Source organism: Trifolium pratense, linkage group LG1 (genome assembly GCF_020283565.1).
Source record: "Trifolium pratense cultivar HEN17-A07 linkage group LG1, ARS_RC_1.1, whole genome shotgun sequence".
NCBI classification, from domain to species: Eukaryota; Viridiplantae; Streptophyta; class Magnoliopsida; order Fabales; family Fabaceae; genus Trifolium; species Trifolium pratense.
Window position 1 is genome coordinate 50,563,584 of NC_060059.1, and position 22,228 is coordinate 50,585,811.

The window sequence follows — 22,228 nt, forward strand, 5'->3', positions numbered from 1 at the left end:
CTTTTTTGTTAATATATTATTATTTATCGTGGGAGTTATAATTAAGATGGTTTCGTGGCTGAGGTGGATGAGATAAAAATTGAAGTGATAAATTAAAGAGGTTGGTGGCTTAATTATCACCTACATAAAAAAACTAACAATACTAATTTAATAACTATTAAACATAAAAAACTAACAATACTAATTTAATAACTATTAATATTGTCTGTTTCAAAAAATAAATAAATTATTTATTATATTTTAACCAACGTAACTATTCCACTTAGGAGTGAACATGGGTTGGGCCAATGTGAGCATTTTTTTATGCTAAATCGACCCACAAAAACTTAGTTTTTTTTGTTTTCACCACTAGTTTAATCTGGTTCGATGATTAGTTCTGACATCAAGTGGTTTCAGTCTCCTCTCAATTGCAGTTGCGGAAATCAACCCACAAAAACAAAGTTGAGATAGATGATCGGGTAAATTCAGTTTAAAAATAAACAAAAATTGAAGTGCTATACTTTTTTTTTAATGAAAAAGAAGAGTTATCCTTGATACTGAGTAAACTCAGTTCCAACTTAAAGAAATCAATTTCACCCAATGAGAAGAGTAAAATTTATTTTTCTTTTGGCACCCTTTTAGTTTTCTCACGCGTCCTGCTAAATTTTCAAAATATTTTGTCCACTACTTAAGTAATGAATGGAACCTGCTACATAAGTAGCAGATAAAAATATTCAAATTCACTAACATTTTAAGATTGCACGCCTCTCAGAAAACCCCTACAAAATTTTAATTTTTTTTCCATTTATTACTTAAATAGCGAAATGGGTGAAATTGTGCGCTAACTAAGTCTCTCGCTCAAGAGCATGTAGATTCTCATCAAATCGGTAGCACATGCTATACTTCCTTACTGTATAGGAGCATTCCTTTTGCTGTCAACATTGGGGGGAAGAAATTGAGAGAAATGTTAAACTCATTTTATTGGGGATTAAAAAAGAATGGAGCCAAAAGTATTAATTGGATTAGATGGGATAAACTTACCGAAAGGAAAGAACATGACGGCCTAGCCATCAAAGATATCAAAGGATTCAATATTCCAATGCTAGTAAAACAAAGATGGAAGCTTCTAACCATTAAAAGAGTCCTCAAAGCTAAATACTTCCCCGCGAAGGGCTTCTTGGAGGCTAATCTAGGCCATAATCCAAGTTACAAACGAAGGAGCATTTGCAGCACTATATCATTGTTATCTCTCGGTTGTTGGCAGGAGCGAACAACCGATTATTTCATATTTTCCTTAGTTGCGATTGCGAACATGCTGTGAAATGTTGGCAGGAGGTTGACCTTTGAAATGAAATTCAACCAATTATTTCACAACTCACAAAGTGACTGATTGTGCGGTGTTTGAAGCATAGTCACATGGTTCGCAATTCGCTTCGGTACGTGGTACGCATTCGGGTACGCGGTACGCAACCCTCAAAGTATTTGGTACGTTAGGGATATACATAGTTGGTACTCTATTTGGGTTCGTGGTACGTTATGAATAAAAAATATTATTTAGTTAAAAACAACAAAATACATGATGAAAATATCATATTCTAACAAAAGTCACATTAAAGATTAAAGGAATTTGATTCCGTGAGTATTTCATTCATATCAGAATAGTTATATACAAATGAATCAACACCTTTCAAGGCTGTAAATCATGCTAGGAATATTTACTAGCCTAATATAAAATATATGCATTCATGTACAAAGATATTTCCATATTCTATCTATCAAATGTTTCCATATTCTATCACACCCCCGCAGTTGAAGCGGGAGGTTCACGTACGCTGAGACTGGTACGAAAATCATCAAAGAGAATGCGCGGAAGACCTTTAGTGAAAATGTCAGCAATTTGATAGCGAGAGGGAACATGAAGGACACGAACTTGGCCACGAGCAACTTTTTCTCGAACAAAGTGTATATCCATCTCAATATGTTTAGTGCGCTGATGTTGAACAGGATTGCCGGAGAGATATATAGCACTAACATTGTCGCAGTACACCAGTGTAGCTTTGCGTATCGGATAATGAAGCTCCAAAAGTAAATTACGGATCCAACATGACTCAGAAACAACATTGGCTACTCCTCTATACTCGGCTTCAGCACTGGATCGAGATAAGGTGGGTTGCCGTTTAGAGGACCAAGAAATCAAATTGTCTCCAAGAAAGACGCAATAGCCAGAAGTGGAGCGTCGAGTATCGGGACATCCACCCCAATCAGCATCAGTGTAAGAGATGAGACCACTTATGGAGGATGTGTACAAATGTAGACCAAGATGAAGTGTGCCTTGTACATAACGCACAACACGTTTAAGAGCATTCATATGTTCAGTTTTGGGATCATGCATGTGTAGACATATTTGTTGAACAGCATATGATATGTCAGGTCTCGTAAAGGTAAGATATTGCAATGCTCCTGCTAAACTGCGATAATGAGTGGGATCCTCATATGTAGAGCCTGAGGATGCACTAAGTTTCACATTCGTATCTACTGGTGTTGACACCGGTTTGCAAGAAGTCATGCCAGCTCTTTCTATGATTTCCTCAGCATATTTTCGCTGGCATAGAAATAAACCACCTGCATGTCTGGTCATTGAGATGCCTAAGAAATAACTGAGAGGCCCCAAATCTTTCATAGCAAACTCTGAAGCAAGAAGTGACATAATAGACTTACGAAGGTCATCAGAAGAGGTAGTAAGAATAATGTCATCAACATATAGTAGGATATATGCCATATGGTTACCGTTGTGATAAATGAACAATGAATGATCAGATTTACTATGGTGGAAACCAATGGTAGAGACAAAATCAGCAAAACGTTGATACCATGTGCGGGGAGCTTGCTTCAAACCGTAAAGAGACTTCTTCAAGAGGCATACATAATCTGGATGAGATGGATCCCTAAAACCCATGGGTTGATGCATATAAACAGTCTCATGTAGATTTCCATGGAGAAATGCATTTTGGACATCCAACTGATGAATGGGCCATGATTTTGATAAGGCGATGCTGAGAACAATGCGAATTGTTGCTGGTTTCACCACTGGACTGAAAGTTTCATCACAGTCGACTCCAGCCTTTTGAGACCTGCCATCACCAACAAGACGAGCCTTATACCGCTCAAAGGAACCATCAGATTTTTTTTTATGTTTAAAAATCCACATGCAACGAATAATATTAACATCACGGGGGCGTGGTACTAAATCCCACGTCTGATTTTTAATAAGAGCGTCGTATTCCTCTTGCATAGCAGATTTCCAATTCGGGTCGGACAAGGCTAGTTTTGGATTTGTAGGAAGAGGCGAGGGGATTGGTTGGGTAATTGTGGAAGCTAGATTGAACAGACGTTTTGGTTTTACAATGCCATGCATGCTTCTAGTTGTCATGGTACGTGCGGGTGTTTGTGTAGGTTGAGGTTGGTGTTGGTTGAGTGATGGTAAGTCTGGTGGATGGTGAGGGGGGGGGGGGGGGGGGGGGGGGGGGAAGCTGTATTTCGGGAGAGTTAGGTTGGAGTGGAGGAATTTGATTCCGTGAGTATTTCATTCATATCAGAATAGTTATATACAAATGAATCAACACCTTTCAAGGCTGTAAATCATACTAGGAATATTTACTAGCCTAATATAAAATATATGCATTCATGTACAAAGATATTTCCATATTCTATCTATCAAATGTTTCCATATTCTATCAAAGATTATACTTCAACGGTCATCGTGTTCACTCTCACATCTAGAGTTTTGCAAACACAAAATGGCATATTCACTATAAATATAATTAGTGTCGGAGTAGATTTCAATAAACAAGCATGGTGATTAACCTTATCTTACTTTATTAAAGTGATGAGCGCTTCCCTATGTGGGTGCAATAGTTAAATATTTTTTTATTGAGCTATTATTATGCTCAAATATAGAAATGGTCATTCCTTCTTTGGTTCACCCTGGTTCGCTGTTTTCTGCGAATTTCCCTACGAATTATGGTGAACCAATTCGCGCTTCATAGTGTATTGAGCGAATTACGTGACTATGGTTTGAAGCAGAGAAGTATCAAATGCAACATGGATTGTTCAGTGTTTGAAGCAGAGAACAAAATGGGTTAGAAATGATGCAGGAGGATTCATCATGGCACATACATCTTAGTCTCACAATCATGGCTCTGTGAAAGAAGGGGAAAGCACATGCTATATTTGTTTACTTTGCAACTAGCTCAAAGTTTGGGACTCCACAATGTAATATTTGAACCGGATAGCAAAGTTATAGTGGATGCTATAAATACTTTAAGGATCTATGTCAATGAGCTAGGCAATATAATTTCTCAAGTGTCACTCTTTGTTATCATCTCATCTCATGCTGATTATCAGCTTCATTTTGGTAGAAGGCAACTTAATAGGGTTGCTCATAAATTGCTAGATCATCGATATTAGAATCTAGCCCCCACTTTTATTACTATATTCCCTCTTTATTGCAACTTTTTTTTTTTGGTTACAACTTTATTGCAACTTTTATTGACGATGAAATGAAATAAGTTACTTTTGCCTAAGAAAAAAATCAAATAGCCTTTTGCTGTATTAAAAGAGTTATAGAATCTATAAAATTGTGGTGCAAAATTTGAAACATGACTAAATTAATTGATATAAGGGACTAAATTACTATTTTGTAAGTTTGATGGACTAAATTGACCGTATCTACAAATTTTAATGACTAAAATACATATTTACTCATTTATTTATCGTTGAATACACTTTCCCACATATTTAAAGACCAAAAAAACCAAAAACATAACTGTAGAATTGTGGCGACAAGATCCTCTGAACATATACCTCAGTTGATAAGAACATTGCAACGAATCCAAAATTACACACTTATTTACCTTAAAATATAAAATTATGCCCAATAAATTATTTGACCAAAAATTAAATTTTGGCCAACTATAGATTTTGAGGCGGTGCTCACTCTAATTCTCTTTTTCTAACGCTAAACTTTTATTGGATGAAATAAATATGGGTCGCACCATTTTGACATTGAGCTATACATAAAATCGTAAGAATTGCATTGCATCACATATATATTTCATTCAACAAAAGAATAAGTGTTAAAAAATGTTAGAGTAAATGTTCTCCGTACCGTTGATTAGAAATTGTTTAATCAACGCCACATGCTCACGACTTGATATTGATGACGTGACGTTGGTAATGTTCGAGGTCCAATTTCTTAGTTTCAAATATAAAGAGTCGTTCTACATGAATTATATAATTATTATTATTATTACGTACATAGATCAAAATGGAACTTGACTAGTATTTGATTTCAAACCCAAATTACTAAAAAGAACATAATTTTATTTTTGTTGAGAACTGTTTGGTAGACTTTAAACTTAGTTGATTAGAACTGTTCTATTGCATATAAACCCATATAAATTCTATTATCTCCAAAGTGTAATTAACAATTCAATGAAACAGAGTTTCTATCACTAATTATCCAGAGTATTTTAATGTAAACACCCCGTGCTTAATTCTCCCAATATATATATGGATAAGAGTTCAACTATTATACACGTAAGTATGTGTGAGTTTACATAGGATTGATTTTGAAAATTTTGTAAGTGTGTTCAAGCCAGCTGGCACGGCACCAATATTCCCTGATTCTCAAATTATCTACTAATTATAATTTTGATGCGTGTAAGTTCTAGACATACTATGATATTGCATAATACTGTATAGAAGTACGTACGAATACAACGCTAACCAATTGGGACGCCCAAATAGACACTAAACTTCACAGGTAGTAAAACGTCGTCATCAGAAGCCAATATGACTTTGAAAGCAACTATGCTGAATAAAGCTCATACTGAATACGGCTAATGGACTTTGCTTGTAAAGGTATGAAGCATGGACATAGATTTGAAGACTAGATAGATATGATCCGAATACGAAAACGTTGTATCAATTATGTTAGTTGGTGTTGAGAAGTCTCTGTACATCATATATGTAGACTGTAGTACATCTAAGACATTGAACTGTTGAATGCTAGAATATCTTCTAATCAACAATAATCACTCACAAGATGATCAATATAAACACGGCGATTGGTGAATCATATCAAAAATCCTCTAAATTTTCTGCTGTTAACAAAATTTCATGTAAAATTTTGTATTAAACTTGATACATGATGCATCAATACTTATTGGATGTGATAATCACAAAAAAAAAGTATTGAATGAGCCCTAATTATTTTAGTTAGCCCTTGGTATGATAAAAGTTTGATTCCGGGCCTCTGGTTCACCGGCACACAGTCATACTCCGATTATCACTTTAATCCACTCTAGATCAAGTACAATTAAATTCCTTGTAACAAAATTGTTGCAATAATCTAATTGGATCGTACAATTGCCATTAATAATAAGATGAAATTAAGGTGTATTATCACTTTTAATTTTTGCATTAAAAACTCCTTAATTAAGATAGCCCTCCAAATATTGAACCTTGACCCAAATGTTGAACTTTGAAACTCAAAAGTGCTAAAAAATTTACAGCTGCTCATTACAGCAAAAAGCACACGAATCATATTTACAAATTATTAAAACACCGTGGTCACTACTCACTACCTAAAACAGATAAGTTCAAAAACCAAAAGCAAATTGAAACACGGCTTCAAAGTTCAAAGCAACTAGAAAAAAAAGAGTACAGTGGTAAGGAACAGTTACAAACAGTTATTCTACGTGCCACGTCATCAACATTCTAACAACTATTCAAAACTTCGAGTCCAACGAACACACGCTAAGATTGGACCCCACACGTGGCAGCCACCAAATTCGTACGAACGAAAACAAATCTTAACTAATGAGAATGGTGGTTGATTTCAGTTTCACCTACTCTCCATGACTCGGGCCGCCTCCCAGACGCAAACCGGTTCATTGAACCCAGACCGAGCGGTCCACTGTAAACCGGTTCTTCAAACGAAACTTCGGTTCGGCTCACCGTACTTCCATCTCCTTCCCGCGCTTTTCTCCCCCGGCTCTTCTTCTTCGTTAATGAACTATCTCCCGCCGGTGCAAGATCCGATTTCTGACCCGATTTTTCTCTCCGGTGACTCCGGAAAATCGCGCAAACGCTTTCGATGAAACCGGTTTTCTTCTTCCTTTGATTACGTAAAGATTTCTGTCTAACGACGGAGCCGGAGGTTGTTGTAGAGGAAATCGATCTCTGACGAGTTCTCAACCGGCGGTTATGGTTATGTCCGCGTTTCGATCTAACTCTTCCTATACATGAAACCTTCGGCGACGAAGGTTCGAAAACGCTTGAATCAGATTTTCCTCCGATTGAAGCGCTTCGTTTTGGAAACAAAGACCTAGTGTTGTTCCCCGGCCGGTGATTACGTCGGCATCTAGCTTCAGCAAACGAAGCTTTCTGAGATTTCGGTAAGCCAATGATTGTAGCCTTTGATTTCTTCAAATTCTTGGAAAATCGCTGAGAATTTGAGGCTGAATTAGGGTTTAGGTTTGTGGAAATTGAACTTCCTTTCGTTGATTCGTTTCTTTCGTAAACAGCGTTTCTATCCCACCAGTCGTGTTCGGCGTCGTTGGAGAGCCAAAACGATTCCGGCGGCGAGTCGTCGGCGTCTTGTTCCGTTGGTTCGCATGCGACTTTCTGATCGGTGGAAGCGCCGGATAAAGCGGAAACAAGAGATTCAAAATCTAGCTGTGGCATATCTTGTTGTTGGAATGGAATGAACAGAGAGAGGGAATTGAAAAATAAAGTGTGTGTTGAAGTTTGAAGGTTTCGTTGAGTCTTCGTGCTCTTGGTGTGTGGTTTTGGTGTTGTATTTATATGAGGGAAGGAATGAATGAATATTCGGTTAATTACAAACCTATCTTTATTCTTCTAGAAAAAGAGAAAAAGTTTCTTTGTTATTTGTTGTTGTTCGTCAAAAGAAGACGAAAGCAATGTCAAAGCAAAACATATAATAATAACAATAATAGAGATGATCGATGAACGATCAGGTGTGACGTGGGCCGTTGGTTTGCAATTTCTATGTTTTTAAATCAGTTGGTTTTAAGGTTTTTTCTTAAGGTGAAGGAAGTTTAGTAATTAGGAGTTAGGTCAATAATTTGTTTGAGACTTTGATTAGTAAACAAAAAATAATAGTATCTTAACTAAGTTGAATATACCTAAATATCAGTTGAAGATTTTAATTTTATTTATTTTTTTGAATATTTGAATATTTATTTGTTAAAAATTATTGTTTATATTTATAAAAATATATCGTAAAAAGTTGCATTCTATAAATCAATGAACATTGAAGTTACAATAAAAAAAACTGGAAGGTATAATTTTATATTTTGAGAAATATAGAAATGAAGATTTTAGATTTATCATGAATGTTGGTAAAAGTCTTGCATTTGATATATGAGTATATATATAGAGAGCCAACACTTCCAATAAAGTGTCGTATCTTTAGAAAAAGATAATATGACAAGAATGATAATGATGAATAAATACAATCATCCGAGAAATCTTTAAGTCAATTATTTTTTTGTGCTCTTTGCATGTTGCTTGCTCAGGGGGTTGTTGGCACGTGGATCTGGTTCCATGTTGGCGGTTGATCCATTCGCTAAGCTTTGAACTTTTTTTTATCTTGGTGATGCTCTCACTCTTCATATTTTTTTGTAACATGGTTTCGCGCCCGTACGCGGGTTCGCTGGGTTGCGCTCGTGATGAGTATTGTATTGCTATATGATTGATTAGGTTTGTTTGATCACGATGTATTCGTTGTAATGAGTCAGGTTTAATGTCCCTTCAGTCTTTGTATCTCTTTATTTTATTTATTATATTTACCCTTTTGCTTAAAAAAAAATTAACATCATTAAAAAATATATTTGAGCAGTTAGAAGTATATTTAAATGTATTTTTGCATTTCTATTTGCTGCAAAAAATGTTGAAATCATTAGATAATGATGAATTAAAAAAATCTTGCACAATTTTTAAGACTCTGTCAGATTTCCAATTTATGGGGCCTCAAAATTTTAATTATATAGTACTAGCGGCCAAACGAAAAAAGAAAAAAAAAAGACATGTCATGTTATGGTGAGTTTGTTAATAAAAGATTTTTGCTGCAAAAAACAAAAGTCAGGAGTATTATTAGTATTATGAAAAATCCACACAAAAAATTAGACCTACAAATAGCATAAATAAAAGAAGAAAAAAGAAAAGTTGAAGTCTCATATACTTGATCCACCCTCTTGATCCACCCTCAGTTCACTTTTATTTTGTAATTGCTATTTTCTTCTTTACTAAACGAAAATTGGCGAATACAACCAACTATCATTAATAATCTCATCCTTAGACCAAATTGTTAATTTGTTCATTAGAATATACCTTTTTTTAAGGTTAGTTACAAAGGATGATTATTTTTTACTATGTTATTATAATGTTATTTATAGTGGATAATTTTTTTTATCAATGGCCTATTTTTAACATGGAGAAAATTTAGGTCAAGTACCATACATGGTTTTGGTCATGTTCTTCACTTAAAATTTGACACATCAACAATTTTTTTCATGTCAGTTTTTAACAAATTAACATTAAAAATTGAAAAAATTAACACTAAAAATGGAAACATAGGATGTATGGTAAACAATTGTTGATGTGTCAAATTTTATGTGGAGAACATAACCAAAAGGATGTATGGAAATTCTTAACCCAAGTTTTCTCCTTTCATATTCGAGCAGAGTCTCTAAATAGTCAAGAGACGGGTCCTGAAACTATGATGATGTGTCCACGTTTATTTGACTTTTTTTTGTTACCATGATATAGATACAAAGTTTCTATCACCGTTAGTGATGACTAATCTTTGTTGAAGAACTTGTGGGACACTTTTTTTTCTTCTTCATACGCATGAGCTTGAAATCGAATCCTAACCACTAATTAGTTAATAGACTTAAAGCCTTATCACTTAAACAAATTTATAGTTTATTATTAGACCTTTTTACTTATATGAATATTTAATGTGACCTAATAAAAACTATACTCTCATTGTCCCAAATATTTGGTCAATTTAGAGTTTTACACATTGAATTAGAAATAATAAATATTGATAAATCAGGTTATTTTTACTCTTACTTTATTAAGAAAGTCATTTAGCCCACGGACCACTTGCGAGCCCCATTTAAAGCCAGAGTTTTTTTCTCCTTTGTATGGACTTAACCCACCGAAATTGGCACCGGGGGGAATCGAACCTGTGACCTTGAGATGAGCATACTCCAAGGACCCAAACCAACATCATTAGACCAATCCCAAGTGGGTTAATTATTTAGTGGATGCTTTTGATTTTCTATAAGGATGTAAATGGTAAATATTCAACAATTATTCTTTGATTTCGTACAAATATCAAAATTTTAGAATAAAAGTAAAAAGGTAAGCCTAAAAAATTCACGACCAATGAATTATAATAGTATCTCATTTGCATGTGAGAAACGTACGTACATGGCATAATTAAAAGAAATAAATATCTATAAAATATTTAAACACCCAATCATATGAAGAGGAAGTAACCTGGCATTCTTAATTTCTTATAATTTATTTTTGTTTCTAGAAAGAAGTCGATAGGAGCAACCTAAATAAAAACAAAGAGAAGTTTCCTTTTAAAAAAGAACATGGTAACTTAGTTGCAATAGATAAGACCTTAATTTGCTAAGGTTGAAATATGAAAGGGACATGGTAAAGTGTATGCTAGTGCTACTTCTGGATGTGTAGAAGTCAAAGCACGCTTATATAGTACTACTACTAATTTATGCATATTATTATAGTACTCTTTAGTCTTTACTCAGTACTATCATTTTTTTGTAAAAGATTCTAAATTTCTATACTATACTCACCGTCTAACGCAAAGAAGGAAATAACTTAACAGGGGCACAATACGAGCCGCCAACACTATCCAGTCACGTGTCTTATCCTGAAGACTACTCGGTTGTTACGTTCACACGTTGAAGCTTCATCAACCTGCAGCTTTTTTAAATAGAAAATATTAAACAGTGTCTCGAGGATACTATTTAAGGAAATAAATATAGTAATATGATATCGAAATTTGTAGAGTAAACTCCTCGAAAGTTTAAAAAGCTTTATTTTCAACAAAGCTTTCTTTCTTTGGTTCTCTTAATCAGTGCACCAAGGACACCGATTAACATGACAGATAAATTAACATTTGAGAGGAAAGAAAATAAGAAAGAAAAGTGAGTGGAAATGAAAGTGGGATAATTATATGGTGAACACTCCGGTACACATATTATGTGGACATGTACCGAAATAATGCTTTTAGGAATTTTCTTTTTTTTGTCTCTCTTCTTTGCTCTTTAATCTTTTATTTTTAGGTTTTATCTTTCACCGACGAAATCATGTTTTTTAGGGTTTTTCTTGTCTCTCTTCTCTGTTCTTTAATCTTCTATTTTTAGGGTTTTTCAATATTTGGGGAAATTGGACTTTTCTCTCTTTTTGTTTTTATTTTTGATGATCACTTTTCTCTCTTCTTAGTTTCACTTGGTTTTGTAAAGGGAAGCTTTGTTGCATCACATGCTGTCACCGAAATCACATGTGTTTAACGTAGAACCACACTCGTGTTGCCGCTATAACCTGACTTCTCGTTGTGATCTGCTTCCTCTCACTCGCGTACATCCATCGTCACGCCGCTGCCGCCACCGACCTTGCGTGAGTATTCAAAATTACGTGTAGAATTAAGTGGGTTATGACTATGAGATAGCTTATCAAATTTGTAACGGTTGAATCAATGAATCTGTTTACTATTTTGTTGCAGAAAGTTATGATACGATGCAAATGTCATCTTTGATTCTTCTTTTATCTTTGTCATGCTTTTTAATGTTTTGGGACATCCTATAGTTTTTCATTGAATCACTGATCCCCTTTTCCGCTGCTTGATGGACTGTGAAATTCACATCTTTCACAATTTGAATGATACAAAAATAGGGTAGCAGATAAAAATTAATATGAAATGCAAAGAAGCAAATATTTATCTATAACAATATATAAAAAGGATAGGTGAGTTTGGGATGTACTTTTCAATATACCTATTTTACTCTTGACTTAGTTTCACAACTTCCATTAACTAATCAATTTAAAAAAATAAAAAATAAATTCAAATCATAAAAATGTGAATAAGTGGCAAATGAGTTGCCTATACATGAATGATTACCAACTTAATATTACATCTATACTATATAAAAAGATAATACAAATATTTTTGGTGTCGATTTCTCATAATACCAACAATATCCTTATTTTTTTAGCAATAAAAATCTTTTATTAACAAATTCATCATAACATAAAACATTTTTTTGGACATAAGTTAGACACAGGCAGGCGCGGAACGCGCCTGTCTGGCCCGCTAGTGTTAATAACGATGATTCTGGACGGTTTCAATTTTAATTATTTTTTTTATAAATTGACAGTTTCAACTTATTGTTGTCTTGAATGTTCCTAATAGATCCTTATGTCATAAACATGTTTAGAAGGCTAGTATTTTGAAGAAAATCAAATTGAAAGATGTTAATTTTTGTTTAGAAAGGTATAGTATTTTTGAAGAAAATCGAAGTTGAAAGATCTTTTAGTTTTTTGCTTACCGTGTGCGACGGCGGAATGAAGTTAAGGATGTTGTTTTAGGTTTAAGGTCTTTCAATTTCTATTTTTTATTTTAACAATATAAAATAAAAGATTACTATAAAATAATAACAAACAGGTTTATTTTATTTTTATGGCAACAAACACGGTTTATTTTAAAAAATAATGATTTGTCTTGTTGGCATGTATTATGGTTTGTTAATATATGATCAATGGGGCAACCCAAAAAAAAAAAAAAAATGATCAATGGTTTAAATCTGTCGGGTTAATTTTTATTTAACTTTTTTTTAAAGAATAAATTTTTAATCTTTACAAAATTACGACCTTTTAAGGGCATGTTTGAAATAACTTATTTTTGAAAGGACAATTAAGTCTCAATAAATCACTAGTACAAATATAACATATTACACAGCATGTTTACATCTGACGAGCATATGTCAGATGTAAAAGGCTATGTGGAGTAACCTTTTCATCTGGCTTCAATATCCACAGATGTAAAAAATAAATAGACAAGACTTTTTACATCTGACTTCAATGTACCAGAAGCATAACTAAACGCGGTGGCAATCTTGTAATTATGGTGAAAATTATCTAAAATATGTATGTATCTGGCCATATTTAGGCACAGATGTAAAATGTCAGGTTAAATACAAAAAAAAAAAAAAAATTTTTGGAACAAAGGTAAAGGTAGTGTATCTGTCTCTCTCCCAAAAGAACTAAACCCTCACCTTCACCTTCATCAATTCGCGTACGAGCACTCTTCACCTTCATCAATTCGCGTCCTCACCTTCAAATCGCAGCAACCCACAGCGCCGTCCTCACCTTCAATTCGTAGCAACCCAGCAACACCCACCCTCTTCATCTTCACGAACGAAGCAAAACCCGTCTCACCTTCACGAACGAACGAAGAAGCAAAACCGTCCTCACCTTCGATTCGCACCCAAAACGCATCAACCCAGCGCCGTCCTCACCTTCGCAAGAACCAGCGCCGTCCTCTCTCTCAACTCACCACCAGCGCCGTCCTCTCTCTCACGAACCCTAACTCCAAATCGATTCAGGTACTCTTCTTTCTATTTTAATCCTTTTTAAATATTTTCCTTTTCGTGATTTCTGTCGTGATTTTCCTTTTTAATACTGGTGTTAAGCTAAATCTAAGTGCTTATAAATTTCTATCGTGATTTTTGTCGCTTATCCGTAATCTCTCGCTCTCTCTCTGATTTGATGTTATTTAACGCTAATACTGGTGTTAATCTCTTTCTGGAAAATTAGCTTATTGCATTGTGATTACTTACTAATAATTAGTTTATGCTATTAGTTTGTGATTGAATTGATTCATGGTTTGTGGTTTGTTACTTGGTTTTAGCTCTTAGAATTGTTTCTACTGCAATTGATTTATGTTTTTTTCATCTGCAATTGATTCATTTAAGTGATTGGTTTCCCATCGGGTACGAAACCAATACTTTAGTTGGTGTTACGATGTTTTAACTTAATTTCACAACATAGGTATGGATCGTAGTTGGATGAAAGCTAGTAGATTAAGTGCCGAGTTTGAACGGGGAGTGATTGAATTTATTCGATTTGCTGAAATCAATCTTCCATCTCCCGAAAATAATGATGAAAAAAATCTTCCTCCTAAAGGCAAAGAACATTTTCGATGTCCATGTGTTCTTTGTGGAAATAAAAAACTAGAAATTCATAAGGATAAAATCATTAGTCATCTGATTTGCAATGGGATTTGTCAAAATTATACAAAATGGATATGGCACGGTGAAGTAGTAACAAACCGTAGTGTGTCCCAAAGCGAAAACATTAGTGTAGATATGGATGATCGTCTTGAAGACATGATGCGTGATATCGGAGAAGACTCGTTTAAGACGGCTCATGTGCATGATACGTTGTGCAGCGACAAGGATACACCTTTGTACCCGGGATGCACAAATTTTACACGTTTGTCAGCGGTGTTAAAGTTGTTTAACCTGAAGGCAAAGAATGGGTGGACTGACAAAAGTTTTAGCGAATTGCTTGAATTGTTGACACAGATGCTTCCTGAAGGTAACGTAATACCAAACCGGTGTTACGAGGCGAAGAAAGTATTATGTCCGATGGGATTGGAGTATGAAAGGATACATGCGTGCCCAAATGATTGCATATTATACAGAAAAGAGTTTGCAAACTCTGATCATTGTCCGAAGTGCATGGCGTCACGCTACAAAAAGAAAGATGGTGATTCTAGTGATGATGTGGTGACGAAAAAGGGTTCTCCCGTGAAAGTTGTATGGTACCTACCAATAATTCCAAGGTTCAAGAGATTGTTCGCTAATGCAAATGACGCAAAGAATCTTAGATGGCATGTAGAAGAGAGAAAATGTGATGGACAAATTCGCCATGTAGCTGATTCTTTGCAATGGAAGAAAATCGATTCTTTGTTTCCAAATTTTGGCAAGGAGTCGAGAAACCTTAGACTTGGACTTGCTACCGATGGAATGAATCCGTTTGGCAATCAAAGTACTAACCATAGTTCATGGCCTGTTCTGCTCATGATTTACAACCTATCTCCTTGGTTGTGCATGAAGCGTAAATATATTATGTTATCGATGATGATTTCGGGCCCAAGACAACCCGGAAATGACATAGATGTTTATCTAAGTCCCCTAATTGATGATTTAAGAGTGTTGTGGGAGCAAGGAGTTGATGTTTTTGATGCGTATTCTGGTGAACAATTCAATATGCGTGCCATGTTGTTTTGCACCATCAACGACTTTCCGGCATATGGCAATTTGTCTGGGTATAGCGTTAAAGGGCACTTAGCGTGTCCTATATGTGCAAAAGACACAAATTTCAAACAATTGAAAAAGGGAAAGAAAACTGTGTATCTTGGGCATCGGAGATTTCTAAACCGTTATCATCCATATCGTAGATTGCGGAAAGCTTTCAATGATCAGCCGGAGGATGGTGTTGCTCCTGAGCCCTTAACCGGAGAGCAAGTTTATAAACTACAACGAGATATTAATGTTGTCTTTGGAAAGGACGTTGGAAAGGGGAAAAAAAAGGGCAAAAAAAAGTCTGATGTGGAAGAAAAAAAGTCTGATGTGAAAATTTCATGGAAAAAGAGGTCGGTGTTCTTTGATCTTCCATATTGGTCCAGTCTTGATGTAAGACATTGTATTGATGTGATGCATGTGGAGAAAAATGTATGTGATAGTGTAATCGGAACACTTCTCAACATTGCAGGCAAGACAAAGGATGGTATAAATGCTCGTCTGGATATGGATTTGATGGGTATAAGAAAAGAGTTATTACCACAACAAATAAATAACAGGACATATTTGCCACCAGCATGTTACACTTTGTCTAAAAAAGAGAAAACAAGTTTTTGTGAGTGTTTAAAAAGTATCAAAGTGCCGCATGGTTACTCATCAAATGTCAATAAGCTTGTATCAATGAATGATCTCAAATTAATTGGCTTAAAGTCCCATGACTGTCATGTGTTGATGCAACAACTCCTACCCGTGGCTATTCGTGGGATATTGCCCGACAATGTTCGGAAAACTATAAGTAGGTTGTGCTTATTCTTCAATGCAATATGTTGTAAAGCCATTGATCCATTGAAGTTAGACGAGTTGGAAAACGAGGCTGCGGTTATCTTGTGTCAATTGGAGATGTATTTCCCTCCTTCATTTTTTGACATTATGGTTCACTTAATTGTTCATCTAGTACGAGAGATCAGATTGTGCGGACCCATTTATTTAAGGTGGATGTATCCAATAGAGCGATATATGAAGATAATAAAAGGGTATACAAAAAATCCGCACCGTCCGGAAGCATCGATCGTTGAGAGGTACATTGCAGAAGAAGCTATTGAGTTTTGTTCAAACTATTTGTCAGAAGTGGATGCTATAGGGGTTCCCAAGTCTCGTCACGATGGAAGATGTGAAGGTATGGGTATACAAGGTTTAAATGTCAAGAGCATGAGTGGTCAGATAATCCTTCAGGCACATTTGTATATATTGAATAACACGGCTGAGGTTGAACCTTACTTATCTGATCACAAAAGCATCGTGAAGAAAAAGTACCCAAGAATTAATGAAAAAGGGTTGTTAAAAGAACATAATAAGAGTTTTCCTGATTGGTTTAGAGAAAAGGTTGCTAATGATGGTAGTGTTTCTGATACAATAAAGTGGTTGTCTTATGAGCCTAAACGTAACATAATAACTTGGAGTGCATATGATATCAATAAAACTTGCTTTTATACAAAACTAAAGGATGATCATAGTACCATGCAAAATAGTGGGGTTATGGTTGTGGCCGAGTCCATGCATTTCTCTAGTTCCAAGGATAAAAACCCGGTTATGGCATCTACACCCTACTATGGGGTGATCGAAGAGATTTGGGAGGTTGATTATGTTTTGTTTAAAGTGCCTCTATTTAAATGCAAGTGGATTAATATTAACAGTGGTGTACGAATCGATGAATTAGGATTTACATTGGTTGATCTTTCTAACTCAGCTTATACCGACGAACCTTTCATCATGGCATCCCAAGCAAAACAAGTGTTTTATGTTAAAGATCCTTCGCCTAACAGCAGGTGGTCGGTGGTTTTACAAGGAAAAAATGTGCAAGGTAGTGATGAAAATCAAGATGTGATTCTTGATATTTCCGAAACTCTTCCTTTCTCAACAAATGTGCCTACCTTCGTTGAAGAAAATGTAGAGGATGATGTGCAAGCTATTCGTTCGGATCATCAAGAAGGGATATGGCAGGACTAGTACGTTTTTTATGGAGTTGTAATGTTGAATTATAATTATATTAATGCTATTATATTATGTATAATCTTGACTGGTTCATGCATTTCGTTAAAAATGGTTCTTACTATATAAAATCACTCTTTTATATTAATTCATTTAAGTTTATAATTTTTGTGCTTAATTTAATCCTAATTAATCAACGTTTTCATTTTGTGTAAGCAGATACATGGCTGATTCAACCGTCACCGCTTCTTCAAGCCAGAAACATGTAGGCAGAGGTGCTACTATGATGAGAAAACTTACCAAAGTTCATCAATCGGGTCAACGCCTAACCGTGAAATTTGATCCAGTAACTTGGAATGTTTCTGGTGCTCATGCAACAACGTTTAAGAGTTATTTGGCATATCTTGCTCGAAGTTGTTGTAGTATTTTGAAACATGAGTGGAAGGAAGTAGACGAAGAAGAAAAAACAAAATTGTGGACTGATCTTGAGGTATTTTAAAATTATCATTTATCTTTTAATCTATGTATCATGTGATATTATTTGTATTATGTGGAAAAAAAATACTAACACAAATTTTAATCTATATATGTAGAGTTATTTTGACATTCCGGTAATTAATAAAGATCGTGATAAAGATCCTTTGAGGAATGCATGGTTATCTTATGCGGGAGACCGATGGAGAGGTTTTAAGACACAACTCACGAGAGAATATGTTTCAAGGCCCAAAGAGGATCGCAAACCTCCATATGTGAGGTATACTTTTATTAAACCAGATGTATGGAAACAGTTTTTGGCGTCCCGTGATACCCCTGAATTTAAGGTTAGTAGTAGTGTTCTTAAATTTAGTAATTTTAAGATTGGTAGTAAGGTATTATGGTTTAGTAGTAATGTTCTTTGTTCTGGTGTTAGGAAAAAAGTCAAAAGGGTAAGGAAAAAGTGGCCAACAATTGCCACCCCCATAGATTATCACGTGGAGGGTATGATTTGCTTACGGAGACTATGATTGCTGAAAAGAAGTTGTTGGCAGAGAGCGTTGATCGTAGTCCATCTCCACCCACCCGTCATGAAAGCTGGAAGAGGGCGCGACAAACAAAAGATGGTTCGTACACATCAACGGCTACACAAGTTGTTGTCGATAAAATTGTAAGTAATAAACTTTTGTGTTACTGCTTACTGCATCACTGCATTTTGTGTTATGCTATCTTACTGCAAGCTATTACAGTTCATCCAATTCAGTTCACTGCATTATGCTATCTTACTGCAAGCTATTACAGTTCATCACTGCATTATGCTATCTTACATGCATCCAGTTCAGTGTTTGATATGCTATATGTTCTGCTTTTGTAAGCATTATGTTCAAAAAAGATACCTTGACTTTTGTAAGCATTATGTTCTGCTTTTGATATCAGGTTTTGCATTTAACAAGTAACATATAGTAATTTAATAAAAATGATAAGATTGGTTCCAGCTGCACAATATACTTAGTAATTTATCCCTTTACATTTATGCTTACTGCATTATGCTTACTTGCTTCCAACTGCATTATGTTTTACATTGGTTTGCTATTTTACTGCATTATGCTTACTGCTTCCAGCTGCACACATGTCACTGCATATAAATGATAAGATTGGTTCCAGCTGCACACTGCACATTGGTTTGCTATATACTGCATTATGCTTACTGCTTACTGCTTCCAGCTGCACACATGTCACTGCATACTGCTTACTGCATTATGCTTACTTTTTTTGTAGGACTCTCTAGTTGAAGAGACGAAAAAGGGCAACTTTGTTCCAATCGGACGTGATGATATTCTAACAAGTGCCCTTGGAACAGCTGAGCATGGTGGCCAAGTTCGTGGTGTTGGACGAGGTGCTACATTTAGCAATTATTTTGGAAGGGCTTCAAGGTCATCATCGAATACAAATGTCACTGAGCAGCTCTCACAACTAGAAGAAAAACTTAGAGCTGAATTTGAAGAGAAGATGGCTGAAGAGCGTCAATTGATGCAAAAGACAATGATGGAGACTCTTAAATCTGTCGGTTTCTCTCAAAACGCCTCCCCTACAAAGCAAGTGGTTGACGATTCTTCTCCAAAACATGTTGCAGGGAACTATGACAGTATGAAAGCTAGTTGTTCTGCTGCACCAACAAACATTAAAGAGGACTTAGATAATGGTGTAGACTCGGTTCAAAAATTGTTATGCATGATTGTCAAAAGGAAAAAATATTTGCCCATACAGCTGGAACATGATAAGATTGTCAAGAATTTTAAGATGTCGCCAAAGTATATGAAAGACTTGTTGGTGGGTGATAATTGGCTTGACTTATCAATTCTACAGCTTTGGTGCACGTAAGTACATTTTCGTTGATGCTATCTAATATGGTATATATATATATCTATACTAAAAAGTCTTTTTTTCTTTCTCTCTTGACTATTCAGGTATATGCAACGTGTTTCCATAGACACAAAAAAATCAGATTTGTTTGCATTTTTGGACCCGGTTCAATTGAGTTTTGCATCAAAGCCAGTTTCACTTCAAAAGGCGGGTAAACAATACATTCAAAATAATTTGCGTGATCTAAACAAAGTGTGCTACTTAGCACCACATCTTTTTGAGTAAGTTCTTATTTAATCCTTTAGTTTTTGATTTACTTCACTTGCTATTCATTCTTTCATCACCTCATTACAATGTTTTGATTCACCTCATTCTTTCACGTGTACAGCGGGCATTGGCAATTAATAATTATGTGTCCTACGGACAATGTTATAGTTTGTCTTTGTTCATTACACCGTAAGATACCTGAGGCAGCGAGGAATTTTTTTACAGAGTAAGTTATTATTTTAATTAGTTTGCCTTTGGTTTGCCTCTGTTCGTCCACTTACTGCCTATTAAAACTTTGTTGATTTTTAAATTTTTCTAGTGCTTTTAAAGTTCATCAATTGGCAACTTTTGGTAATAGAAAGAAGGCTACATGGATTTTTCCCAAAGTAAGTGTGGTGTAAATTTTAATATTTATTTACGTTCATAACACATGATTGATATTTATTTATGTATTAACTATATGTCGTTTATATGTAGACAAGGCGACAACCTAACGGTAATGACTGTGGATATTATGTAATGAAGAACATGCTTGACATTGTCACCGCTAGTATTACAAAGAATTGGATGGAGGTATTTTTTTTTCCTTGATTGGCAAATTGGATGCAGTTTCCTGCATTATGCATTAGAAATTCCTAGCTGTGTTTTGGATGCAGTTTCCTGCATTCTTGTTCTTTCCAATGTTATAGAAATTGGATGCAGTTTCCTAGCTGTGTGCATTCTGCATTAGAAATTCTTAGCTGTGTTTTGGATGCAGTTTCCTGCATTATTGTTCTTTCCTGCATTAGAAATTGGATGCAGTTTCCTAGCTGTGTGCATTCTGCATTAGAAATTCTTAGCTGTGTTTTGGATGCAGTTTCCTGCATTATTGTTCTTTCCTGCATTAGAAATTGGATGCAGTTTCCTAGCTGTGTGCATTCTGCATTAGAAATTCTTAGCTGTGTTTTGGATGCAGTTTCCTGCATTCTTGTTCTTTCCTGCATTAGAAATTGGATGCAGTTTCCTAGATGTGTGCATTCTGCATTAGATATGTTTGGCTGTGTTTTGGATGCAGTTTCCTGCATTCTTGTTCTTTCCTGCATTAGAAATTGGATGCAGTTTCCTAGCTGTGTAGGACTTCCTTCCACATCTTAGCTGTGTTTTGGATGCAGTTTTGTATTTGGAATTATAATGGCATCATTTTAATCCTAGCCTTCTCACTTCTCATATGCTTCATTCTTGATCATGTATATGTATTGTAGGTGTTCGATGATCCCACGTCATTAACCGAGGAGGAGATGTATGAATTGCGAAACAACTGGGCTACTTGTTTTCTTGACCTGTACAATCCCGAGGTAGATTATGTTGTTTCCGATGATGAGGTTTAGGAGCTAGCTAGTTACAATAGATTGACATTAACTAGGATGTTTTGAATTGTAATGACTTGTATTTTGCTTGAATGTTATAACATTTTGGATTGTTTTGGTATTTTGCTTGACTTGTAAGACTTGGTATTTTATTTGAATTGTAATGACTTTGGTACGTAATTGTATTTTGGTTGAATGTTGAATTTTAATGACTTGGTTGAATGTAATTGTATTTTGGTTGAATGTTGAATTGTAATGCTATTTTGGTTTTTTTTAATTACAAAATAGGATTTAAAAATATAAAAAAAAAAAAAAAACGCAGGATTTTGAAAAAAAAAAAAAATTAAATATAGTTACTATTTCACATCTGGTGACTTGGTCAGATGTAAAAGGTCCAATTTAATTAAAAAAAAAAAATTGGTCAGCTGAAACTTGAGAACAGAGGTAAAAGGGGACACTTTTACATCTGGCGAATGTCAGATGTAAAAAGCATAAACTTACTACTTCTCGTACGTCTACCTCTGACTTGGGCCAGATGTAAAAGGGGGTTTTGGCCAGATGTAAAAAGTGTTTTCTGTACTAGTGAATTCTACTGATTGTGATTTTTCAAAAAAATAATTCTACCAATGGTGAATAAGAAAATCAAATTTTATCTCAAATAATTCAATTCCACCTAATTGGAATGAGAATTCAAAATTTTGGCAATATAAAGGCTCGATATTAACTAGTTTGATTAACGGTTACTCAAAAAACCTAATTACCAGGAGCAAAAATATTAAGTCTCTACCAATTCTATCGATAAGAACCAAGGAACTAAATTGACCAAACTAAATTGGCGCGCCCGCTTAGTCTTCTTGAAATATCTTTGATGCATGGCTCGAA

The 22,228-nt window shown here is 35.1% G+C and overlaps 3 protein-coding genes across 3 annotated transcripts; 2 read left to right on the top strand and 1 right to left on the bottom strand.

Annotated features, from left to right (window-relative positions):
- Positions 1–6,516: 6,516 nt before the first annotated feature.
- LOC123903237 lies at positions 6,517–7,961 on the bottom strand. Its single transcript, XM_045953178.1, has one exon. The coding sequence runs from the start codon at positions 7,726–7,728 to the stop codon at positions 6,859–6,861; it is 870 nt and encodes a 289-aa protein (XP_045809134.1). The 5' UTR covers positions 7,729–7,961; the 3' UTR covers positions 6,517–6,858.
- A 6,528-nt stretch (positions 7,962–14,489) lies between these two features.
- LOC123895908 lies at positions 14,490–17,414 on the top strand. Its single transcript, XM_045946377.1, has one exon. It carries the CDS (start codon positions 14,490–14,492, stop codon positions 17,412–17,414), a length of 2,925 nt encoding a protein of 974 aa, XP_045802333.1.
- A 2,294-nt stretch (positions 17,415–19,708) lies between these two features.
- Positions 19,709–21,526, top strand: LOC123903238. The gene is made up of 6 exons (XM_045953179.1): positions 19,709–19,747; positions 19,838–20,014; positions 20,122–20,226; positions 20,320–20,386; positions 20,478–20,573; positions 21,242–21,526. Exons 2-6 carry the CDS (start codon positions 19,842–19,844, stop codon positions 21,365–21,367), a joined length of 567 nt encoding a protein of 188 aa, XP_045809135.1. The 5' UTR covers positions 19,709–19,747; positions 19,838–19,841; the 3' UTR covers positions 21,368–21,526.
- Positions 21,527–22,228: the final 702 nt, after the last annotated feature.

Bases quoted from the DNA above. Each gene is read 5' to 3' on its own strand.
- LOC123903237 (XM_045953178.1), bottom strand. From the start codon at position 7,728: ATGCCACAGCTAGATTTTGAATCTCTTGTTTCCGCTTTATCCGGCGCT.
- LOC123895908 (XM_045946377.1), top strand. From the start codon at position 14,490: ATGATGCGTGATATCGGAGAAGACTCGTTTAAGACGGCTCATGTGCAT.
- LOC123903238 (XM_045953179.1), top strand. From the start codon at position 19,842: ATGCAACGTGTTTCCATAGACACAAAAAAATCAGATTTGTTTGCATTT. The intron at 20,387-20,477 runs GTAAGTGTGGTG...GTTTATATGTAG, and splicing joins CTACATGGATTTTTCCCAAA to ACAAGGCGACAACCTAACGG. The intron at 20,574-21,241 runs GTATTTTTTTTT...TATGTATTGTAG, and splicing joins TTACAAAGAATTGGATGGAG to GTGTTCGATGATCCCACGTC.